Source organism: Mustela nigripes, chromosome 14 (assembly GCF_022355385.1).
Source record: "Mustela nigripes isolate SB6536 chromosome 14, MUSNIG.SB6536, whole genome shotgun sequence".
Lineage (NCBI taxonomy): Eukaryota > Metazoa > Chordata > Mammalia > Carnivora > Mustelidae > Mustela > Mustela nigripes.
The window spans coordinates 7,378,105-7,403,004 of record NC_081570.1 but is presented as its reverse complement, the minus strand read 5'-3'; the positions used below and the strand labels follow the sequence as shown (position 1 = coordinate 7,403,004).

The window sequence follows — 24,900 nt, the reverse complement described above, 5'->3', positions numbered from 1 at the left end:
CCTAGATGTACCTGCGGGAACTTGGTGAGAGGCAGGGGCATGGCCGTGCACCATGGGCGCCCCCAGAGCCAGAGTCCCTGCCCTTTATGCCCGCCAGCTGCGCAGGAACTAGATCCCAAGAGACACAGAGCTAAGAGAGTATATCCGGCACCGACCCAGCGCCTCACCTCCCCGTGTGGCTATCAGCAGCTCATGTCCACCCCCATAGCTGTGATGCGGGGGAACTGGCCAGGACCCAGTGCCAGCCACCCAATGGAGCTGATTTTGCCGAGCCTGGGGCCGGTCTTGGCTGGGTGCTGGTCCGGGCCACTCGGGGCAGCCACCATGGTGGAGAGAGGCTCCAGCAGAGGTCAGATGCCCAGGCAGGCCTGGACAGGTTGGTGCACTGAAGCACGGGGAGGTGGAAGAGGCCAAGAGAAGGGTCAAGAGTGCTTGAGGGCCTCATGGTGTCCCCAGGTTGGCCGTTTGCTCTGCCCTTGTGAGAAGAACTGCAGTTGCAGGTGCTGTACCCAAAACCGCTTTGGGAATGAATCCTGTGCGGTGAGGAGGGAGCTTTGTGCAGGGGCTTCTCTGGGAAGGACAGGCATAGGCAGTGGGCATGTAGGCGAGGTCCTCAAGACTAGCCACGGGCTCTGATATTATAAGGTCAGAGAGAGAGAGAGAGGGAACGGCCCACAGCACAGCCCAGGGCAGCCCAAGGAGTCTGGGAGAGGGATGAAGTAAGGGCATCTGGGGGCTGCTAAGTCCGAGGCCGGCCCAGCAGCACCTGGTACCCGTCACCCGGCCGGCGTTTGAGAACACACATGCACTGTGGCCTCCAGGAGTTCCCACCCCCCCCCTTCCTCCCCAGCCCCCACAGCTTTAGGAAAAAGCAGACCGTGCTGGCCTTGTCCAGGTGGAGCCCCTCCTCTTTCCAGGGCTCCTTCCTGGCTCTCGGCCATCCCTATGGCCAGGTGTCTGAGCCTCTAGGCGGAGCTTGTGCAGGGAGAACCAGAGAGGGTGAAGGATGACTGGCTTGGTCTTGGACCAGCCCTCCGGGACCAGCTCCCTGGGGCAGTTTTTGAGTGAGGACTCCCACCAGCGGGGCCCACCCTGGCTTCCATGGCCCCGGGCTTCCTCCCTTTGGGGCCCAGTGTGAGTGGGTTAATCTCCCTGCCACTGAGTCCTTGCTCGTGTTTCCTAGTGGCCAGAAGCTCCCGGAGAGATCTGAGGGGTATGCGGTGTCCCAGCCACAGGAGCCGGGAGAGCTACCTGCCCGACTGGGAGAGGAGCCCAGAGTGGCCGGGGTCCAGCCCTGGGAATCATTCTCGGCAGGGTCTGGTGATGCCCACAGGGCTCCCCCAGCCAGGGCCGCGCTGGAGTTGGCTGGATGTGACCAAGGCACTGGGCTCCCGGAAGTGCCCGGGGCCAAGCTGGGCTCTGGTATGGCAAAGCCTGGGCTTGGCCGTTTCCTGCCGGCGTCAGGCCTTCTCTCTCTCTCCTGCTCCCGGGGTACCCACCCTGCTCCTCTGGGTCTGGGGGTGGGGGGGATGGTGGCCCCCGCCCAGCTCCGCGTCCCCGTCCCGGGCCCCGCTTCCCCTCCCCCACAGTCTGGCCAAGCTTCCTTACCCCTCAGGCCTGAAGCCTCCCTGGCCCCAGCCCGGCCCCGTCCTCCGTCCCCCCTGGCTTCACAGTCGCATTTTGCTGCCAGCACAGGGCACTGAAAAACTGCTGGCACTGCCAAAAACCCTGTGTGCGCTATGACTCCCCAAACATCCCTTTATTTTTATTGTTCTGTTAATTACTGTTTAAACTTTAATAAGTCACTTCGTCAGGAGGGGGGACCTGCCGTGAGCTTTTCTGTGCAAACACGGGCCCGGGAGTGACTCGGGTGTAATATAACCCTTTATGCGATGTGGGAATGTTTAGATTGTAACAGAAACTTGTTATTTTAATGACAGTTGGGGGGGGCATCTGAGCACAGAAGGGGCGGAGGGTGGGCTCCCCTCAGGTCCCCACCAAGGGCTGGGGTGGCCTGGTGACAGCAGGGGTGCCCCTTGCTGCTGCCTCCAAGAACGCTGAGGCGCCCTTCCTGGACTGCCAAAGGTCAGGCCCACCCAGAGGGAGAGATGCTTCCCAGGAGATGCTCTGGAACTCGAGGGTAGGAGGGAACTCGGGTCTCAGTAGCCTGGACAGCTGAGGGGCCCAGGAGTAAAAGGGGCTTTGGGGGTTGGGAGAAGCAGGAGGACCCAGAGTTCCTAGAGCTCAGGGAGGCTGGACTCTCTGCCCTGCCCGCGTCTGCCCCCAGGTCTGGGAGGGAGCAGCCCTCCCTGCTCCCAAGACAGGACCCTGCCCAGAGTCACTGTCCAGTAAAGGGGCAGGCCCCACGTGCTCCGTGGTGCTGTGCCAGACCGGTCACTCGATGCCATACTTTCAAGAGCCCTGTTTCAGAGGAGGACACTGAGTTCCAGGGCAGAGACCAAACTCTGTCAGAAGTGGCAAGCTTTAAGAGGAGGACTGAGATTCTGGTGTCGGTTTGTCTGATCTGGACGCAGCCGGAGTCCCAGTGCCCAAGCATGGGTGTTACGGGAGGGCCGGGCACTGTCCGGCAGCGGCAAGTCCCGGAAAGGCTCCAGGCTCTGTGCTGGGAACCAGGACCATCCCCCTCAGCCCTGGGGCGGGGCTCCCCCCTTGGGCCCCTCGTCCTGCTCGCCCTAGGGAGGAAGGGCTGCAAGGGAAGGGGGCATGGAAGTAAGGGTTGTCCCCAAGGCTGGGCGGAGGACACGTGCCCTCTTCCTCACAAGACCTGGCTCCATCTCAGGGAGTTGGGACTCAGGCCTAGGGTAGGGGCGATGGTAGCCAGGCCGCCCCTCTTGCTCCAGTGCCCCCCATCCTCTCTACCCAGAGGCACTCCTGTCCCATCCCCATAACCTGGACAGGGAGCCTTTCTCCAGCATCTGTGAGTCTCCTGCTGGGGTCTGAGGGCGTCTGGGCCTGATTTCCTACTTTGTCTTCACTCGGTCCCTCCATCTGCCCGCCCATCCATCCCTCCATCCCGCCATCCATCCACAGAGCTAAGCTTCTGCTCTGCGCCAGCACTGGGTGCAGAAGGGCAGGAGCCCCATGCTTGCCCTCGGAGGCCCATGCCTGGTGGGGCTGGTGAAGGCATGTTGGGGGAGAGCACAGCAAGGGGCACTGCCCTCTGGTCTGCCCGGGTGTTCTCTGCCAGCCAAGGCAGAGACCCTTGCTCTCCCTCTGCTCTCTCCCCTCCCTCCACAGGCTCCCCCCACGAGGGCCCCTCCCTGACCCTCCCAGTGGGCAGGGCCAGAGGTTCAGGGCCCAGGCTCCCTGGAGCTGGAGGCGAGAGCCCCCCAGATGGCAGCGGCGTGGGTCACGAATCGCTGAGGTTTTCCTTTTCCGAGCAGCGCGTTTCCCTAAATTGTCTTTGACTGCGTGCATGGGTAATGAAAGTTTATGCCCTTGTTAGAAGGACAGGCGGCCAGTTCCAGTTAGAACTGGGGCTGTCTCCCTGCCAGCCCCCCCGCAGCCCCCCTCCCCAGCAGGAGAGGGAGCAGGAGGAGCACAAGCGTGCGTGTGTGTGTGTGTGTGCGTGTGAACGCGTGCGCGTGCGTGTCCCCGCGTGCGTGCACACACATACACCCCCGCCCCCCTGCCCCGCACCCTGGTGGATAAGAAGGCTGTTAGGGGAAGGGAGAGGGGACAGGGAAAAAAGAAAAAAAAAATTTCCATATTTGTGTAAGTTGCTTTAAAAGCATTTTATCATGTCATAAAAAAGGGAAAGTACTCTCAGAAATTGATCCTCTCCGCCAGCCCATTGGACAGAAGGACGTTGGGATGTTAATGGCCATCCTGCTCCAGGGTGGCTTATTAAAAAATTTATACATAAATGCTTAAAATTGCATAAATTATTTAAAAAAAACCAACAAAGTAAGCAATTTGAATTCCCTCTTTTCCTCCCCTTCGTTTGGTCCCCCTTCCGCGACCCCCCTTTTCCGGGCCCTCGGCATGGTCCTTCCGTTCCCGGGGGCCCCCCGCCCCCCTCCTCGGGGCTCCCCTCCTGCTCCTTCCACTTCCCACCGCACCCCCGGCACCGTCCACCCTGCCCTCCTCTGGGCTTTCCCAGCCTCACCCACAAATTAACGGAGCAGCCGGCTCACCACCAGACACTCACATGCACACGCACTAATAAAAACACCACTAATAATGGCCCAAATCGCGAAATTAAATATTAAGGCCAGAAGAGGCGGACGTGGAGCCGAGCGCTGCCACCGTAGCCGAACTTGGAGCTGATGAGTGTGTCTCTCACAGGCGTGGAATGTCACCCACACATCCCGGAGACTGGAGTGGGGAGTTTTATGATGGTTTTTCATTGATTTGTTTCCCCAGCGCAGCTGCCGACCTCTATTGAGGGACAAACATAATCAGCACTGACGCAAATTAGATGGTTATTCGTTTTGAAAATTGACAGAAAAACAATAAAAAAGATGAAATGCTCCCAAATCAATAGATATAATGAAATTCAAATAATCCGAGAGATGAGGTCTCCATGGCAACTGATAATGTGGAAAAGAAAACAATTTAATAAAGGACAGACACACTTTGAAAACAGATTGGGCCCAGGGAGGGGGGCGGGCTGGCGGGCGGAGGGCTGGAGCGGGCTGGCGAGTGAAGGATCACTGTCCGTCCCAAGGACACCCGCCATAATTAAGCGAGGCTTTCGGCCCCAGAAAGTGCAGATTCAGGTTTTAATACACAAAATTATTTCAGGAGCAGTGAATCGGAAAGTCGTTTGTAATGACCTTCCTGAGAGGCCCGGGCGCGGGGCATGTTGGAGGCTGGGCGGCCGGGCCGGCTGAGTTATGGCATATTTGTGTTTTTATAGTGCGGAGGGGGGGGGGGGGGGGGGGGGGGGGGGGAGAAGGTTAAACAGTATTTACAGCTCAGTTGTTTTCAGAGAGGAAAGAGAAATAGAGTTCACGGGAGATGCTGCGGGCAGGCGGGCGGGTGAGCCGGGAGGCCTCCAGGGCGAGGTGGGAGAGGTGGGTCCCGGGTGGGCCGTCCCCCGGTCCCCCGTCGGGCCGCCTTGTCTGGCCGCGGGGATCCACAGAGCAGGCCAGGGGAGGCCTCTCCCACTCCGCTGCCTGCTGTGGCCCAGCCAGTGGGTCCTTCCAGGTCTGGGGCCTCTTGGGGTGATGGCGGTAGGGGCCTGTGTCCAGTCTATGTGCACATCCAACCACACCTAGGGGAGGAAAAAGGTGGGGCGTCCCTGTAGACAGGTGGCTCCGGCCGCTCTCCTAGCTTTGGCACCCTCCGAGGCAGCTGGTCACTCCTTCAGATGGTGCCACCCTGTGTCGGGGGGCGTGCCCGGCCTCGGGTGCACCTGGCAAAGACCCGGGACCACAGCGAGCCCCAGCCTCCCTGCTGTTTACCTTGGGCACGCAAAAGGGGAACGCTCAGCCCTTTGGGTTTGCAGAGGCAGGGGCCACAGAGAGCGGAGGGGACCAAGCGGAGCCCCTCCCCGGCCCTCCAGAGCCACTTCCCCCAGCAGGGCAGCTCCAGCAGTGAGCTCCGGGCCTTCGGGGCCCCACAGAGGCTCCCTGCCCTAGGCCTCTGACTCCCTGTTCGGCTGCAGGAGCCTCGTTTGTTATCATGACCACACGCGGCATGGCCAGTTTCCGGGCCGCTCTGCTTGTGCATGTGTGACTTCTAACATGATTGTACAAATAGGGAGCCGCCCGAGTGTGCGCGCGTGTGCACGGTGCATGTGTGTGTGTGTGTGCCTCAAGCGCGCCCGTGTGTGTGTGTATGTGTGTTTTAAATCTCCCCTGGGTGGTAGCTCTTTTTTTCTCCCCTTCCTGTTTGGCTGTGACCTGGGGGAGATTGATAGCCAGCCCGCGCGGTGGATGCTAACAGTTGCCCTGATTTATAGAGTTACTTACGCTAAGTGAGGCCACTTAGACGCGTCTGGATAGTAAACCTTTTAACTGGACTAAAAAATCATAATAAATAAATAAACAAAGGGGGGCAAGTAGGGCCCCGTGGCCGGGGCCCCCCCAGTTCCCGTCTTAACGCTGCTGGGGACCAGCAGGCCTGGCTGAGAGCCCTGGGAAGCAGCGGCCACTGCTCCCGCCCACAAAAGCTGGACAGCCCTTCTGTTCCAAGCTGGCCCGAGAGAGGAGGACACCCTCTCCTAGGGGACAGGTGCTGGCTGGGGGAGGGGTCACAGCCGGAGAAGATAGAAGATAGGGGAGCGAACTGGGCTGGCAGTGGGGGCAAGGAGAGAGGTGGGAGGAGTTGGTCACGGAGCTTGGGGGGAGCAGGGAATGGGACGCCTGTCCCTGGGAGGATCTTCTGACTCCCCAGGCTCACTGCCCCTGTGGCACCTGGACCTTCCACCGCAGCGGTCGTGCTTGTAATGACGTGAACCTCTGCCCCCTTGTCTAAATTTGGGCTGGCTGGGATGGCAGGAACCAGGACAGTCTTTCTTGCTCACGTCGTGTCCAGAGGATTAAGCCCAGAGCCTGGCCCCTAGAAGGAACTCAGAGGGGCTATTGAACAAACATAGATGCATCCCCCCGCCAAAACTGGGGCCTGTGGCCCATCAAGTTCAAGTTCTTAGGGATGACAGGGTGGAGGCTCCAACGTTGCCACCACCCAGACTGGGAGGCTGTGGGAGGGGTATGGGGGGGTGTTAGACCATGACCGCGGACATCCGAGCCCCGTGGGAGTCCAGTTCCAGCACTGACATGGGGGTGGGTACCATGGGCAGTTACCAATCTCACCAGGCTCTGCTTCCTCGTCTGGAAATGGGGACAGGTCAAAAGTCTCATGGGGATGGGGAGGGGGGCGTCCACTGAAGCGATACTGTGAAGTGCCCGGTGTGGTCTCTGGCATAGGCCAGGTATTCAGAGCCAGTCAGCTGCCCTGTCCCTCTGGGCTGTGGGACAGGGCAGCCACCAGTGGCCTGGCAGTGCCCGTGGCCCCTGAGCTGCCTGGCCACGGACAGGTGGGCCCTGGAGCATCCCCACCCCAGGGGACGGGTGCCCGGGCCCTGCCTCCCCACCCCCTGATATACAGCGGGCATTAGGCTGCCCAAAGGGGACACTGCATCCTTAGGAAGAAATATGTCCTCATTTTTCTTAAACACCGTTTCCACTGAGTGAAATGTTTAGAAGGGACGCACAGGGAGAACTTTATTTCCTACCAGGGAGTTCAAAGCCACCAGGCAGAGCCCATAAAGCACCCGGAGCCTGGTAGCTGACAGGCCGCCCAGCCCCGAAACACATTACTCACGAGTGCGGGGGGGGGGGGGGGGGCGCTGCCAGGCCTGCCCAGCCCCCAGGGACCGCGCCCCCACCCCCGCCCACAGCAGGACAGGCAACTTGGAGACCCAGGCCGTGGGCACCGGGCACTGGAGCCTCTCATCCCCTTGAGCGTGGGCTGCGCGGGTCAGGGACAGGGCTGGCCCCAACCTGGCCAGGGGGTGGAGCTGTCCCAGCCACCCCCAGCCCTTTAGTCCCCTGAGATGAGGGACCAGGGGCCCAGGTGCAGCTCTAGGAGCCCCCCTGTCTCCCCCGTAACTGGCAGGAGCCCTGGCCGCCTCAGCCTTTGCAGGGAGTGATGAGATTCCTGCCATAACGGGCCCTTCTCCCGAGGCCCTCCCGTCATTTGATTTCTGAAGCTGGCTGATTTGAATATTTATAAATATCAGTAAATTATTTATTGTAGCAATCTGCTGCACCATTTTACCCATTGCAGTTAACACTTTAGGGGGCTCTGTGTTATGGGAACCGGGGGTGGGAGTGAGGAGGAGGTGGCGCAGAGAGGCCCAAGACTTCCCACAGCCCACCCAGGAGCCCGAACTGGGGACATGGTGGCAGTTCTAGCGCCTCGCTGATCCTGGGGCCTCTGTGAGCCCAGGCTCTGGGGTGTCTGCGTGGCTCCGGGATCAGTTGCCTCTTCCATCAAATGGGATGATGGCGGTCCCTGCTTGGCTGGGTCATCGTGAGGCATACGGTGAGATAGTACCCAGAAATGTGTGTCCGATTTCTGCCCCTGCCGGCCTGCCGCCAGGATCTGCTCAGCTCAGAGAGGAAAGCGGCGTGCAGGTGGGCTGGTGGAGTTTGGAGCCCTGGGAGGGAAGGGTCAGACCCTGGGAGCTGATGGGAGGGCCGTGCTGTTTTTGCTGAGTGGGCAGCCTGTCCCCCACCAGGCCCCCCAGCCTCTCTGCTCTCCTCTCTCTTCTGCACTGGGCGAGATGTCCAGGTCTTGGGATCTTGTGCCTAGGTGTGCATCACACCTACTTGCTTGTCCCCAGCGGAGCTCAGCAGCCTTCTCTCGGGTCCTTGCTTGCCACAGCTCTCCCACCTTATAGCCCCGTGGCCCTTTCTCGGGGACAGAGACCGCCCAGGGTCCTGAGCTAGCAAGGGGGAGAACCAGGTATGTCCTGGAGCCGTGCCACCTCCTGAGGCTCACCGCACGGGGCCAGAGCCACCGGGGCCACGGGTGAGAGTCTGGGAGGGCCGCTGGGCTTGCTACCTGTGCGCAGGTCCTGGCCAGCCCTTGCCCCGGGCCTGACGAGGCCCACCTGAGCGGCCCGGCCCCTTGCCTCCCTTCTGGAGCGCGGCCCTGAGTAAGCAGGGCAGGAGTCCCCTCGCCTTCCCACCCTCTGGCCGAAGCCTGCCTCCTGGGCAGTATTGTTCCCAGAGGAAGTGTCCAGTGTAAATAGAGCAGCGGGCAGGCTGGTGGCGGGAAGGAGATGAAAGGGGCAGTGACAGGGCCGGGGACGGATGGCTTCCTCCCATTGAGGCCTGGCCACGGCGTTTATATTTTAGGGAAGAAAGTCGGGGGAATGTTTACATGGACAGGAGCCTGGGGTCAGACCACAAGGGGGGTAGTCTGTATGTCCCAGGGCCCTGAGCGAGGGGGAGGGGAGAAGGGCTCCGCGGAGTGGGCCGGAAGGCAGACGGATGGGCAGGCAACTGGGACCTGAGCTCTTTCATACTCCCTACGGCTGCCCTAGCCTCTGCCTCCTGCCCTGCTCCCCCGGCCCACATGCCTTCTCCGCCTCTACCCCTGGGGCCGGGAGTAGAGTCAGAGGGAGGGCAACATCTGGAAGGCAGGTGGGCTGGGGCAGAGCGGCAGCTGGAGGGCAGGTGTGGGGGGTGTAGGCGGAGCAAAGGGGCCTGCGGGCTGGGGGTGGGCCCGGGGAGGGGCTGTCACCAGCGGCAAGTGCAGCCCTGGGAGCTTCTGCTTCCCTCTTCCTTGGGATAAATATTTATAGATCCATTTGCTGTCGGCCATATACACTTGGCTGCTTACCTCCTGGTAAAAATAGAGCAGGCTCCCCTGCTCCCCCCCCTTCGCTTCCCCACCAGGGCAGAGGACAGACGGGGCCAGGTGAGGCCCGCGGCCTCTGGGTCTGCTGGAGGAAACTTGGTAGCGTGCAGCCTGGCAGCCAGCCCAGCAGTTAGGCGGGACAGTGGGAATAGGGGACCCATCGCCGCACTTTGAGGAGGAGCCCACGTCAGTGCTTGGAGACTTGGGTGTGGGCAGCACAGACTTGGAGATCTGGGTGAACTTGGGATAGAGTGGGCCTCTGGCCTGGGCAAGGGTGGGGCCCAGCAGAGCCAGGACCCCAGGACTGGGAGTGGAGCAGAGCCTTCTCTGGCAGGGTGCTGCCTGGCCTGGGCTAGGTCGCCGGACCGCTGGGCTTAGTGAGGCCTTGTGCATAGGCGGCCAGCTCCAGGGCCGCTCTGGGGCTGCTGGGCATCGTACGAGCGCCCGTGCACGCAAGCCGAGTCTCCTCGGACGGGGTCCCTGGGGAGGCCCAGGTGCCGTCATCCTGTCTGAGCGTGCCTCTCGGGGGCCTTCCAGGTGGTGGGGGGGTTGACCCATTACAGGGGAGACCCTTCCGTCCACGGCCTGGGGAGTAGAGCCCTGCCCTCACTCAGGGTCCCGGAATGAGGGGCCTTTTTTTGACCACTGTGGGTGGACACTCAGACAAGCCCACGCAAGGGGGTCCCACCACTGAGAGACTCCAGCAGGGCCCCCCGTGCCCAAAGCCTGCTTGGGCTGAACCTGCGTGTGGGGCCCACCACGGGATCTGGCACACAGCAGGAGCTGACTAAATGGACAGATGGAAGGGCGGAGGACAGACAGACAGGCACGCAAGCAGGCGTATGTGTGTCCACCCTTGGCCCTCCTGGCACGTCACAGGCTGTGTGGTGAGGGGACTTGCTGGGCGCTGGACCCCCACCCCGGACCCTGGGCGCCCCCGCTCAGCAGCCGTGATGGAGGTGGCAACACCTCGGGCAGCCTTCGTTAGAGTTTCCGTCTTGTGCAGGAGATCGGCACCGCGCCTGCAGCCTTCGGGCTCGCTGCTGGGGATCTGAGGAACCCAACCTCTTCCAGCTGTGGCTTCTCCAGGCTGGGATGTGGGCTTCCCGGAATCAACCAGGCCTTCGAGGGCTGCGGGAGCTGGGTGAGGCCGAGCAGGCTGAGTGAGATCCTGGGACAGGGATGAGCCGTTCTCGGAGCGGCTGTGAGGAGCTTTGTCCTGGAATGGCCCTCACTGAGGCTTGGGCAAGGGACATGGTCAGATAATTCGAGCGGGTCTGTGAAGGGGAGGGTTGGGAGGAAAAACAGAGGCCTTTGGAGGGCCCTGGGTAGCCAGGGACGAAGGAAGAGCTATCGGAGCTCTCCAGTGAGCGCAAGTAGGGGTCCGGAAGGGCCCAGGGCCCGGTCTGAGGGAGGGGCGGCCAGGGATGAGATGCTCAGGTGGGCAAGGGTGCTGCCGACCCCTTGCGACTGGGACAGGGAAGCAGGAGGTTGGTGCGGGCTGCTCCCAGGCTCTCAGCTGCCTCCTCCCCTCGTGGCAGAGGCTCACAAGTAGTCAGGCCGCTGTCACTTGCCAGAGCTCCCCAGTGACCAGCCCCTCAGCCAGCGTGCATGCCTCAGTATCCTTGAGTGTCCGAGGATGCGTTGTCTCCTCTATCTGGGGTCGTGTCTGGCCTGCCTCTCAGGAGAGGAACTGAGGGCCGAACAGGTGTAGGAAATGCTTCCAGAAACCAGGTGCTGAGGAAAGCCTGCCCCTGGTGTTTGAAGATCGTCCATGTGTATGCTCGTTTACAAACAAGCTCTCCTTGAACCACCCGGTCCAGGCCCACCCAGTGCCCAGCTCTGGGCACGGAGCGCTGGGCGAGCGGGGCCCCTGGAGTTCACGGTCTGGGGAGGGGCCCAAAGCCCCACCATCCAGGCTCAGGGCAGTGCGAGGAAAGCAGGATTGGGAAGACCTGGGGCCTGGGGGCTGCCGGGGGTTGGGGGGCCGAGCCCGGCACGTGCCCACCTCTGACCTCTCTGTCTGTCCCCAGCTGAAGGCACCCGGTGCACCGACCCGCCCGCAGGCAAGCCCGCGATGGCGGCCAAGCGCAAAGGCGGCCTGAAGCTCAACGCCATCTGCGCCAAGCTGAGCCGCCAGGTGGTGGTGGAGAAGGGGGCGGAGGCGGGTCCCCAGGCCGAGGGCAGCCCGCTGCGGCCGCGGGACCGAGAGGCCGGCGTGGCCCGGGGCGCTCGCAGCGAGGAAGACAAGAGGCGGGCGGTGATCGAGAAGTGGGTCAACGGCGAGTACAGCGAGGAGCCCGCGCCCGCGCCCAGCCTGGGGCGCATCGGCCGCGAGGGCCTGGAGCTGCCCCCCGAGGGCGTCTACATGGTGCAGCCCCAGGGCTGCAGCGACGAGGAGGACCATGGCGAAGCGCCCTCCAAGGACGGCAGCGGCGTGGCCGAGGAGAAGGAGTCTAGTGGGGCAGCCTCCAGGGACGACGGCAGCCCCAGTGCCAAGCAGGCTTCAGGTAGGTGTCTGAGCCCCGGACAGACAGACGGATAGATGGATGGCATGACCCTGGAGGGGAAGGAGTGGGGGGTCTGCAGAACCTGCCTGCTTCCCCCACGCATGCTCCCCTTATGGGTACCTAAGGTGCCCCACCGGTTCTCTTGCTGTGGGGGCCCGGGGCCAAAGTAGTGGCAAGAACAGGGGAGACTTTTTTTGGGGCGGGCGGGAAGCTTCCCAGTGTGAGCCGGGCTGGGGGCCGCCATGAGCACCGTGGGTCTGACAGCTTCAGGGACGAGGGCCGGAGGACAGCCGGTGGGACTGTCTCTCCACACCTGCATCAGAGAAATCTGCGGGGGGCCGGGGGGCCGGGGGGGGGGGGGCGGGCGGGGCGGCGGGCTCCAGGATGGGTCTGCTGCCCCACCCCCCCCTGCCCTCTCCTGGAAGCCTTCCCCTCACCAAGGACACTGGCTGTGCCAGGCAGGACCTCTCAGGGGTGAGGCCCAGGGCAGCAGGATGGCCCCGCCCGGCCCAGCCCGAATATCCCATAATACCCACCTGCCTGGGACACGCTCCTCTGGCTGACGTCCTTCCCCGCACGTGAGATAGCTAAGGCCTGGCTCTGCGGCCGTCTCCTTGTCCTCACGACTTGGAGCAGCCGGAGCTCCTTCCCCTCCTGGGAGGGAGGGCCTGTGGTTTCGGGTGGAGGGCCCATGGTCCCCACCGCTGGGATGGAACCCCAGGTCTGGGGGCTTTTCTCCGGCTCCCAGCCTCCTTCTCAGGCCTGCGCTGGGCGCCCCGAGCCTCCCCTGCCTGCTCCCCGGTCCCCTTCCCCTGCAGCGAGGGGCGCATCTCCTCCCTGCGCGGGGAGCCCTGCGCAGCCACATAATTATGCATATAAGATATAAACAGAGCTGTTTAATTATCCTTCGCCACATCAGTGACAGAGTAATTAACAAACATTGCAAGATCAATGAGGAAAAGTGTGACCTTCAGTTTCCTCTGATAGGAAAAGCCCTTGCCGTTCCCAGACACAAGGTGATTGTGCTGAGCCAGAGGAGAGGGAGGGACAGGGACAGGGCCGCTGTCCCGTCAGGGCCCCAGCCCCTCCCAGGACCAGCTCTGCCCTGACTGCTGCCTTGTCTCCCTGCGAGTGGAGAGCTGGGGCCGTAGGAGGCAGGGCGGGAGCTGCCAGTGGCCTCATGATCCAGGCAGGCATCGTTCCTCGGGTAGAGGCCCCGAGGGACTGTAGTCTGACACCTGGGGCAGCCTGCTCAGCCTGGGGCACCAGGGAGAAGCAGCTGGAGCCCTAGCTGCCCACCGGGGCTGGGTGGGCCACCTTCTCTGGGCCTGGGGGCTCAGGAATGCAGGCCTCGGGGCTGCCCTAGACCCTCACCAGGCCCCCTCCCTCCTCTAAGCTGCCTGCCCTTCAAAGCCTTCTGTCTCTGCCATATATAGTGAGGGCTCAGCTGCCTCCTGCTATTTTTAGCCCCTTTCCCTGGTCCCTGAACCACAGAATCTAGCAGCCAGAGCCCACTCCTCCCAGGCTGGGCCCCCTACCCCACGTAGCCTGGGGTTAGGACAGTGGCCACTGGCCACCCTGTCCAAGGAACAGCCACCTGTTGGCTCCTGGAGTCACTCTGCTCACCCTGCGGGTCAGGTGCTGCCTGTGACTGTCCTTCTCACACGGACCTGGGAGGCGGGGATGTGGGTTGGGAGGTGGCCCCCCATAATCGGCCACCCTGCTGGGGTCCTGGGCCACCTCTTTTGCAGCCACGCCTTCCCCGGCTGTCCCAGTGTCCTACTGCTGAGTATGCCCGGCCTTGCTGGTTCAGGCGAGAATGCAGAGAATGTGTGTGTCCCTGAGGCGGGTGTGGGCCTCACCATTCTAGGTGCACCTGCCCCTGATTCAGGCACAGCACATAGTAGGTGCGGAGTGAGTTTCTGCACGGGATGAGCCGGTCTGGGCATGCTTGGAAGCCACACGTGTGTTGTGGTGGAAGGTCGTGTGTGCAAGAAGGCGGGTCCCCACAGGAGAAACCCCGGCAGAATAGGATCGGCTTGCCTCCACCACCAGGAGACTCGTCCTAGGGAGATGCGCGCAGGACTCGGGGTGGTTTGTATCAGTGTGTGTGTGTGTCTCTAGAGCTGGGCAGGTAGCCAGGGACGTGCGTGTGTGTGCACGTGTGCACGTGTATTTGCTCACATCCCTGTGGAGAGGTTGCCCCGGACTGGGCACAGGGGGCCCCCGGACGCACTGGAGTGAGCGCTGCTAGGGCTGGCAGGCCCAGCCTCACGGGCCTGGACTCTCTTCAGGGGACCACCCTCACACACGAGCAGTAGATGGACAGGGGAGGTGCGTAGGACTCCCCCTGTCATAAATCTTCGCTGAGGCAAGGAGCCCTGAGTGAGTCTGATTGGACACCTCAGCAGGGCCCCTGCCCCCTCCGCCCTGCTGTCTGGGACCCTCAGTCACCAGGGGGCCGCTGCGGAGCCAAGAGACCCGCTCCTGGGGAGGCTTGGGGCAAGCTGTCCACCTCCCAGGGATGAGGGGCTGTATGTCCACTTATGGGGCCCAGGGAGAGTCCGCCAGGTGGGCTCAGCCAGTCCCACCCCATCCCTGTCCCCAGTGGCTGCTTCAGCTCCTGGGGTCCCTCCTGACTGCCCAGACGCCACCCCTCGTCCCTACCTGTCCCCAGCCCCTGTGTCACCCCACCCCAAGGAGGCAGGTTGGGATCTGGCCTTACTTCCAGTAAAGTGACTTCTCTTTCATATTAGGCCAAGGCAAGAGAGAGGAGACATTTATGAAACTTTGTTTAATGTACTGAAAAGCCATCGGCCAGAACATTTAGGAAATTGATTTTCCTGGCATTGATGAACTCGTTTTATTTTACCCCGGTATTAATTACTTTTTTTTTAAACAAATTAATTTAAGAGTCGTAAAACCTAACAAGTGAGCCAAATGTCCATAGATCATGTCGTGCTCCGCCCCCTCCCCACGCCAGCCTCCTCCCTCCGTGGGTGGGGGCTCGCGGGGAGGGGGACCCCCCCCCCAGCCCTCGGCCACCCTGCTCCCTCCCAGAGGTGACTAGGCTCTCCCTGTGCTACAGGAGAGGCCTCCTCACTCCGGGACTACGCGGCTTCCACCATGACTGAATTCCTCGGCATGTTCGGCTATGATGACCAGAACACGAGGGACGAGCTGGCCAGGAAGATCAGCTTCGAGAAGCTCCAGGCGGGCTCCACCCCTGAGGTGGCCACCTCCTCCGTGCTGCCTGCTTCTGAGGACGCCCTCAGCAAGCGGGCGCGCTTCTCCAAATACGAGGAGTACATCCGCAAGCTCAAGGCCGGCGAGCAGCTCTCCTGGCCGGCCCACAGCACCAAGGCCGAGGAACGGGCGGGCAAGGAGGGGGCGGGGCCTCTGCCTGGCCTGCGGCTGCCCAGCAACACGGCCCACCTGGAGACCAAGGCTACCATCCTGCCCCTGCCGTCACACAGCAGCGTCCCCATGCAGGGCCTGGTGGCCCGAGCCTCCAAGTACGACTTCTTCATCCAAAAACTGAAGACAGGTGACAACCTGCGGCCCCAGAACGGAAGCACTTACAAGAAGCCATCCAAGTATGACCTGGAGAACGTCAAGTACCTCCATCTCTTCAAGCCCGGGGAGGGCAGCCCCGATATGGGCGGGGCCATTGCCTTCAAGACGGGCAAGGTGGGGCGCCCCTCCAAGTACGACGTCCGGGCCATCCAGAAGCCGGGCCCCGCCAAGGTCCCACCCACCCCCAGCCTGGCCCCTGCGCCCCTCCCCAGTGTGCCCAGTGCTCCCAGCGCCCCTGGGCCAGGGCCTGAGCCACCTGCCTCCCTGCCCTTCAACACTCCTGAGTACCTGAAGTCGACCTTCTCCAAAACAGACTCCATCACCACGGGAACCGTCTCCACTGTCAAGTAAGGCACCCCCTGTCCTGAGCTTGGGACTAGAGTCGCCGGGAAGGCCACTCTCTGCCTCAGAAGGCCAGCCCTGGGCACACATCCACTCATACCTCAGACGCATCCACCACGCCCAGGTTCTCATACACATGCTTGCACACATGTGTGCGCACACACATGCACACTTATACACACACGTAATCGCTCATGCTCGGTTCATGGGCAGACATCTAGCCGTGTGCACACTTGCTCTCGCATGTGCTCGTCCGCCAACATGCACACCGGGGACTTCTGTGACCCCCGTTTCCCAGTGACAGGCTTTCTCCACCTCAGATGCAGCCTCACAGTTGGCTCGGGAAGCCCCAGTCCGGGTTAGGGGTTCTGGGCTCCAAGCTGGTGACCATGGCTCCCAGGCTCGAAGCCTGGGCCCCGGGGAAGGCAGCGAGGGAAGGCACGAGTCTGGGGTGGGGAAGAGCCCACTCTTTGCTAACGCCCAGGCCATGGCAAACTGCTCCCTGGATCAGCTGTGTGGCCCAGAGGCACCCTCCCCCGTGCCGCTGTCCCCCTGGAGACAGACCCCAACCTGGGAGTGATCTAGGGAGCTGCCCGCTGGCCTGGGAGGGGGGCTTCTGACCAGCTAACCACACTTTCTTGGCACTGCTCTCGCCCCCTCCCCTGGGTCGTCCCAGCATCCTCCTGACTCCCAGTGTGCAACAGGGGCCAGGCCCCCGCTTCCAAGACTTCCTACCCAGCTGGACTCCAGGTCGGGCCCACCACTCAGGTGGAGCCCTCTAGCCAGCCAGCTTGGGTGGCCCTGTCTTTGCCACAGTTGGGCTTCTTGAACCTGAGCCAAGGTTCCGCCAAAAGCGCTTTTCATTCCCACCTTGAGGGCCTCAGAACATGACAGAGCAAGAGAGGGAAGGGTCAGGGCCCCAGGTCAGGGAGCTGCCCCCTAGATGCTCCTGGGGCATGAGGCTACCCCCATCCGCTAATCAGCTGTGCCCTGTGTGTCTCTTGCCAGGAATGGATTGCCCACAGATAAACCAGCTGTCACTGAAGATGTAAACATTTACCAGAAATATATTGCCAGGTAGGCCCCTGGGGAGGAGACAGCCATGGAGAGAAGGTGGGTGGTGCCAGGAACGCCTGGGGACTGTGGGACCGTAGGTCCGTCTGAGCGCCAGAGCCAAGGTGCCTGCTGCTTCCCCACTCTTGTGCGCTTGCTTCTGCCCTCAAATTCCCCTGAGGGACCCCACCCCATCTCAGAGCCCTCGCCCCTTAACGTGTTCTGGGCTGCATGTCTTCAAGCCCTAGGCAGTGCCACAGTGTCCGAAGGCCACAGGGGAGCCCAAAGCCCCGCAATTGCTTACAGAGTCTTGCGTGGGATACAGACCAGTGCCGAACCCTCGGGGATGAGAAGGGTGTGGGGGATGGTCCTCCCAGACCTGGCCTGGGGTGATCCCTGAGCCAGGCCCCACAGCCCGACTCTAGACCCACTCCTGTACATTTCTGAGGCAGTGGGATGGGCAGGTCGAGAACCTTCACCTCGACAGATTTCCCCCCAGTCAGGTCCCTCACTGCCAGCAGCCGATGGGGCAGCACCTGGCGGGAGCTCTCCCCAGCCTCTGTCTGTCTGCGGATCTGCCCGGTTCTTCCCAGCCCTCTCTGTCTTTTCGGCTTCGCTCCGTTCTCTCTATTATTATTATTATCATTATTATTAGGGCCGCAGCAGATGGCCCTTTTGGCAGCTTCAGCGTAAATATGTATTTGCGAGCTGTTCTCTCCGTATAAGGGGGTCTCCAGCTCTGTCCTGCCGGCTGAGACCGTCTCCTCCCCTGCTGTCATCACGGGCTCTCCCCCCAGAGCGGCCTCCCCAGGGTAGCCGGCGCCTTCGGGGCCTGGAGAAGGCACGGGGTTTCCCGGGAGCCAGGCCGCAGCCGGGCCGCACGGGGCTCCCGGCTGCCGGGTTGGCTGGAGCGTAGCCTGCCTGCCGCAGGGCGCCGAACAGATGCTGTACTTTAAAAATTCATAACCCTGGGCTGTTTCAAGTGTCAGGAAAGCCTAGGAAAGAGAGAGGCTTTAACACCTCTCAGCAGCCGGGCCCGCCCAGCCTGTATCTGCTGCACCTAGCTGAGCCCTGGGTAGGCGGCCAGCGGTGGCCCCTGCAGGAAAGGCAGTCGGGCCACCATGGGGGCTCTTGCCCTCACCGCCTCACCCCGTCCCTTCCCGTCCTATCCTGGCCTCTTCCCCTGTCTCTGCTCTGACTTTTGGCCTGCCCTGGCTTCTTCCTTCCCGCCTTGGTGCGAGGCTTGTGTGCCTCCCTGGGCCCTCATCCCCAGGGCAGGGGGCAAAGATCTGCAGTCCAGTGGCTCTGGGATGCACAACAGGTGCAGTCACGTCCCCTGCCTTTTTTTAGGCCTCTGCCATTTCACCCCTACAGATTACCTCTGCCTCCCACCCCTGTACCCCAGCACAGGGCCTCTGAACCCCAGCAGCACTTCCCTGAGGTGTAGGCACAGATTTTTCTCAGCTGCTCGGGCCGAGAGCCTGGGAAGTGTCCTCCCCAGGGCTGCTGGCCAGAGAGGCCTGAGCCCACCTCGCCTCCTCCCTGCAGGTTCTCGGGCAGTCAGCACTGTGGCCACATCCACTGCGCCTACCAGTACCGAGAGCACTACCATTGCCTGGACCCCGAGTGCAACTACCAGGTAGGGCCCGGTGGGCACCAGCCCTGCCCCCGTGTGCCAGCTCCAGGGGGCAGACAAGCTTTTCACAGGTGTGTTGGGAGCGCTGAACCCAAGCAGGCAGAGAACCCAGAAAGCCATCTGATAGGATCCAGAGCCTTCTGCACGCCCGGGACAGTGACAGAAGCTCCCATTCCCTAGGAGCCCACCCTGGCCCAGGGATGGAGCCCGTGGGCTAAGGCCCCTTTTGGGACGCCTCCCAGTGTCCTCGTGAAGTCAGGACTCCTGTACCATCCAACCGATGATCACACTGAGGCCCAGACAGATTGTTGCTTATGGTCAAACCACCTCTGGTCCGTGCAGAGCGGGTCGTCCCCTCTTGCTCAACAGGGGGCCCGTAGACAAAAGTTGTCCTCACGCCCCAGAGCCCCTGCCTGAGGGGCCCAGCCTGCTCCGAGCTTTTCCACTCGTGGGCGTGACTGCGGGGGAGCCTGGCGGGAGGTCAGGCAGGACAGGGTTGGGGGTTGGGGGCTCCGGAACCACTGGAATGGCTCCGACTGGGTCCCCGGTGCTGGCCTAGAGGCCACGCAGGCTGCCTCTGCCAGAAGCAGGATTGTTCCCTGGGAGAGCTGGGGGCCACGGTCTGGGCTGTGGGGTGAGGGTAGGGGCCGGCCCCCACCGGGTGGCCGGCCCCGACCCACATGGCGCTGTCCCGCAGAGGTTCACGAGCAAGCAGGACGTGATCCGGCACTACAACATGCACAAAAAGCGCGACAACTCCCTGCAGCATGGCTTCATGCGCTTCAGCCCGCTGGATGACTGCAGCGTCTACTACCACGGCTGCCACCTCAACGGAAAGAGCACCCACTATCACTGCATGCAGGTGCCCACCCATGGCGGGCCGGGCGGGGCCGGGGGTGGGCCGGACGGGGGCGGGGCCACCCCCGTGGCCTTAATTGGTGCGGGCGAAATTCAGGGAGCTGTTTATACAGACCAACATTTTTCAGGCTTTAACACCAAGAGCCGCATCGCAAATGGTTCCCGAGGAGGTTTTTGTTTAATTCTCTGTTTTAATGCCACGCAGAGTCTGGGCTTTTTCAAGGTGTCAGGTCCCGGGGGAGCGGCTGGGGGTTGCACATAACAGCAGGCGTGCCTCCCCCGGTATTTGTCAGGGGGTTGTTATGGGCTCCGTGGAACAACCTGGGCCAGGAGCAGAGGGGGGCTCGGTCTCCGGGCCCTGAGATGGTGCAGACACTGGCACGGCCCAGCCTTCAAGAGTGCTCGGATTCCACGGGTTTTTACTCAATATGGCAACGTTGCCTGCCGTGGCCCAGCCCGGGTGGGGTGGGGAGGGCCCCATGCCAGGAACTGTCCACTCATTGAGTCCCTGGGCTGAAGGTGACTGCCAGGCCCCCCGGGTCCAACCCTGCCCACCGCTAGGGGCTATGGAAAGAGAGGCACCATTGAGGACCCCGAAGTCACCTCCTGTAGGAGGGAACTGCCACACCTCTGCCCGGAGGGGCGTAGGAGAGGCCCTGAGGACCAGCCGGCCCTCAGCACAGGCAAGGCCTGGAAGGCTGGAGAGGTTAGAGACTCCCCACGGCCCAGGGGGACGTTTACAGGGCCGACGACCCTGAGCAGGAAGGTCAGTGGCCAACAACACGGCAGCTCTGGCCTGGGCCCAAGGGCTCCTGGCCTCAGTTGCCCCCACGGCCGTCCTGCCTGCAGGTGGGCTGTAACAAGGTGTACACCAGTACATCGGACGTGATGACCCACGAGAACTTCCACAAGAAGAACACTCAGCTCATCAACGACGGCTTCCAGCGCTTCCGAGCAACTGAGGACTGCGGCACGGCCGACTGCCAGTTCTACGGGCAGAAGACCACCCATTTCCACTGCAGGTGAGTGGGGTGCCAGCCAGGGGGAGGGATGGACCCAGGCCGGTGGGCCCGGGCGGGGGGCTTGGGGTCCTGCTTCCTCAAGGCAGTGGGCACAGGGGTGGGGGTCTGCCCAGAAGCTCCTCCTGGGCTCCCCCTTCCCCGAGGCCCTGCAACAGGCTCCCGACGTCCCGTCCAGGCGCCCTGGCTGCACATTCACCTTCAAGAACAAGTGTGACATCGAGAAGCACAAGAGCTACCACATCAAGGACGACGCGTACGCCAAGGACGGCTTCAAGAAGTTCTACAAGTACGAGGAGTGCAGGTACGAGGGCTGCGTGTACAGCAAGGCCACCAACCACTTCCACTGCATCCGCGCCGGCTGCGGCTTCACCTTCACCTCCACCAGCCAGATGACCTCGCACAAGCGCAAGCACGAACGCAGGCACGTCCGCTCCTCGGGCGCGCTGGGGCTGCCGTCCTCGCTGCTGGGCGCCAAGGACACGGAGCACGAGGAGTCGAGCAACGACGACCTGGTCGACTTCTCGGCCTTGAGCAGCAAGAACTCCAGCCTCAGCGCCTCCCCGACCAGCCAGCAGTCCTCCGCCTCCCTGGCCGCTGCCGCCACTGCCGCTGCTGAGGCCGTGCCTGGCGCCACCAAGCCTCCCAACAGCAAGATCTCCGGGCTGCTGTCCCAGGGCCTGCCCGCGTCCATCCCGCTGGCACTGGCCCTCTCCAACTCGGGCCTGCCCACCGCCGCCCCCTACTTCCCCATCCTGCCTGGCCGGAGCGGTGCCTCCCTGCCTGTGGGCACCCCTGGCCTCCTGGGGGCCATGTCATCGGGGGCAGCGGCCTCCGCAGCCGCTGACACACCTGCTCTGGCTGCCTCGGGAGCCGGCGACTCTGCCCCTGCGGCTGCCTCCTCTGTCCCGGTGCCCCCCGCCTCTATCATGGAAAGGATCTCAGCGAGCAAGGGCCTCATCTCACCCATGATGGCCAGGCTGGCCGCTGCTGCCCTCAAGCCCTCTGCCACTTTTGACCCAGGTGAGCAGGCTGGGCCCTGCCCAGGAAGCAGGCGGCTCGCAGACCCCCGGAGCCCACAGCGTCAGTTTGCGGAGCAGAGTGGGAGTGGGGGCGGAGGCCGGCGAGGGGTCTTTCTACTCTCACACCCACAGTCCCTGCCTGCTCAGACCCCCAACTTGCCTGGCCTCTGCCTCCTACTGTTTATTTGCTCTTGGGGGGTGGGCCTCATTCTGGCCTGCTCACCCCACCCCAGGCAGCTCTGGTCCCTCATCTGTGAAGCAGAGGTGGTTAAGCCTTTGCATCCTGAGGGCAACTGGTCCTTGCCCACTGCTCTGACTTTTCACCTTACCTCATACCAAGTCTGGCCCCTGATGAGAGCAGTCCAGAGGCTCATGTCTCCCTAGGGCCCCCTCTGTGTCCCTGGATGGGGCAGGACTTCAGGGGTGGCCAGTGGGGTGGCCAGACTTCAGGGATCCCTGGGATTCACTCTTGGCCAGCCCCTCGAGGCCAAGGACATCTTGCTAGTCTCTCCCCGTCAGTCGGTGCCATCTGGGAGAACTTTCTGCAGCCATGGAAAACGTTCTATTCTGCGCTGTCCCCTAGGCAGCCGCTAGTCACAGGGGGCTGTTGAGTGCTTGAGGCTGGCTGTGTGGCCAGGGAACTGGATTTCTACTGGAACTAGTTTAACTGAGTCACGCCTGGCCAGTGGCTGCCATGTTGGACAACACAGCCCGGGCATCCCGGTGACACCTCCGCCCTCCCTCTGGCTTGCTGTGAGGCGCTTACATTTTTAGTCTTTGTAAACGTCTTCTGTGTCTCTGGAGCTCTTTGGCTTTTCTGTTTACCTGGCTCCTGTCCCCTGCTGCCCCCAGCCTCCCTTTGGCACTTGGCTGACAGAAGTCCGCGGCCACTCCATCCACTCACTCAACAACCACTGTGCTTGCTGGGGGCCACACACCTGGCCAGTGCTGGGGCACAGCAGGGACCCAGAGTCCTGCCTTGTGGAGCTGAAGGACCAGGGGGGATAGTCTGCTCGCGGGCACTGGACTTGGACCTCCGTGGGCCAGCTCCTGAGCCCTAGCACCCTGCTCCTCCGTGAGAGCCTCTCGAGACCCCCCCAAACCCTAAAGACCCTGCGGCCTTTCCCAGGGATCTGCCCAGAACACCCGGAGGGCCAGCCAGTACTGGGCGGCGGGGCCAGGCAATGTCCTGGGGGACCTTGAGCAAGTGACTTTGGGGACCTCCCAGCATGTGGATGTTGAGTTCCAAAAACTCGTCCGTCCCCTGTGGGACGCTCCTGTCAGCTGGAAGTGGAGTGACCCACCTTTCATTCCAGGTGTGGGAGGGACAGCAGGACCACCCTGGGGCCGAGCCCCTCTTGGCCAGCTGCCTGCCGGCTGGGGTGGAACCCACTTCAGGGCCACACGGGGCTCCGTGGCCAGACTGGCAAATTCTTCCTTTTCATTAGAAAAATCTACCCCCAAAACAAAGGTGAAGGGAAGGGGAGGGGGCCCGTTTTCCTTGATTTTTTAATAAAATGCCACTTGCTGCCTGTGAACCAGCCCTCTGTGAGCCGCAGTGCCTTGGGGCAAAGTAATATTTGAGCCACTTGGGGATTGTGGAGAAGGACTCAGTGGACACGTTCCCGTCAGCAATTTCTTCTGCTCAGCCTTTCCCCCAAGGGCTGCACCCCGCCAGCTCCCACCTAGCCCCTGTGCGGCCCGGCCCGGCCAGGCAGGGCCTCCTCTCCCTGCCCCGGACAGCTTGACGGCCGAGGTCACATAGTTTGAACCACTCTGATTGGCTGTCAGCTTCCATAGCCCTGACAGGGCAGATGCCCCTCCTAGGCATGCTCAGTGGAAGGCAGGATCGTCGCCCCGGCAACAGTGGGACAGGGACGTGGAGGGGGCGCAGCTCCCAGTCTAGATCTGCCACTTTGCCTCAGCATTAACAGAGTCTTTAATAAAAGCCTAAGCGGCAGCCCCACAAATTGACTGTGACAGTCGGTGGAGAAAATGAAGGGCCCCCACCCCCGTGCCAGCCCCCTCCCCAGCCTCCCGCCCTTCTCCTCCAGGAGGCCCTGAGCCAGGACAACTTTGACATAATTTTGCAATAATTATCACTTGAAGAATTGCCACACAGGGGTAAGCGTCACAAGCGATCATGTCAGTGGGGAGAATCGCTGACCGGCAGCCAGGGCTCCCCACGGCCCCCGGCCCACCCAGCCCACTGTCCTCCCTGCCCGGCAGGGTGAGGGGTTCTGGTTCATGCCCAGAGGAAGCCCTAGGCCCCTCTAACACCCTCTTCCTTCCCCTCCCCTGTAGGAAGCGGGCAGCAGGCCACCCCCGCCAGGTTCCCCCCGGCCTCGGTGAAGCAGGAGCCCGGTGAGAACGCTGGTGCCCCGGTTCCCCACGAGGTCTCCCAGGACCGCAGTTTAGACCTCACTGTGAAGGAGCCCAGGTGAGGCCTCCCAGCTCTGCTCCAGGCGACAGGCTCTGGGACAGCACCCCTGGAGGCAGAGCCCACAGAGGCTAGCGGAGGGTCATCCTCCTGCCAGGCAGATGGAGCCTGGTGGGGTGGGGGGGGAGTGGGGGCCAGGGCCCGAGGAGTGGGCTGGGAAGGGTGAGTATCTGGGCTCAGTCCCACGTACATCCACGCTAAAGCCCCTTGGTCTGTATGTTCCAGTAATGAATCAAATGGCCACGCAGTCCCGGCAAATTCATCTCTTTTATCCTCGCTTATGAATAAGGTAAGGACCATCGATCACACGCCCCCCGTTCCCCCACCCAGAGAAATTAAAGCTACGCTGGGGGGTGGGGGGGATGTGTTTGTTTTTTAATGTTTTGCCTCTAATAAGATGAGTTTGTACCATTTAAATTTTGAGGCCATTTTTCATCGGATATAATTTCAGAGCCACTGCTTACAAATTAATTTAATGAACTGGCTGAAGAAATATATTCCAGCCTCTGACACCCTTTTTTTCCCTTCAGATGGAGGGCTCCAAAAGCTTTTCCAGAGCCCTCTAACTTCTTCTGCTCTCAGTTATTAATTTTATTTATTTATTTTATATATTTTTTTGTTTGTTTAAAAAGAGGTGGGGGAGGGGCCCTGAAGTGGAAGCAAAGCATCAATTTCCACTTTTCGGGTTGAGTAATGGTCTCGGACGCCTTCCGCAGAGGTCGCTCCAGAATATTTATTTTAAATAATGCAGGGTCTTTGTAAATTATACATCATCTCAAATATATTTTCCCCCTTCACATGATAAATTTGACTACAGCAAGATTAATTTGGTTACCGCACACAAGTGACTGCTGAAGGAACCGGGCCCAGGCCGGACCTCACGGACGGGGGTCCCGGCTGGGCCCTTGGCAGGAAAGGAGCCCCCTGCCACCCCCTGCCACCCCCTGCCACCCTCTGCCCTCCACCCCAGGCCCCAGGCCCTCCGCCTCCCCTCCCTCCCTCCCTCCTAGCTCTCTTTACCCTAATCGGGTCACTGCCCCCTGCACCCTCTGGTTCCTTCCTGTCAGGGCCCCACGCCCCATGTGGGTGGAGCCTTTCCGCGCCG

The 24,900-nt window shown here is 62.0% G+C and overlaps 1 protein-coding gene across 4 annotated transcripts in view; it reads left to right on the top strand.

Moving 5' to 3' along the window:
• The window catches only part of CASZ1 (castor zinc finger 1), a 143,974-nt gene that overhangs the window by 108,274 nt on the left and 10,800 nt on the right, over positions 1 to 24,900 (top strand). For all 4 annotated transcript variants that reach the window (XM_059375427.1, XM_059375428.1, XM_059375429.1 and 1 more), the window contains 9 exons: positions 11,373 to 11,849; positions 14,938 to 15,772; positions 16,776 to 16,844; positions 18,369 to 18,459; positions 19,154 to 19,318; positions 20,164 to 20,336; positions 20,512 to 21,356; positions 23,660 to 23,795; positions 24,021 to 24,084. In XM_059375427.1, coding sequence (XP_059231410.1) covers positions 11,373 to 11,849; positions 14,938 to 15,772; positions 16,776 to 16,844; positions 18,369 to 18,459; positions 19,154 to 19,318; positions 20,164 to 20,336; positions 20,512 to 21,356; positions 23,660 to 23,795; positions 24,021 to 24,084 — 2,855 coding nt within the window. The remainder of the gene's footprint in view (positions 1 to 11,372; positions 11,850 to 14,937; positions 15,773 to 16,775; positions 16,845 to 18,368; positions 18,460 to 19,153; positions 19,319 to 20,163; positions 20,337 to 20,511; positions 21,357 to 23,659; positions 23,796 to 24,020; positions 24,085 to 24,900) is intronic.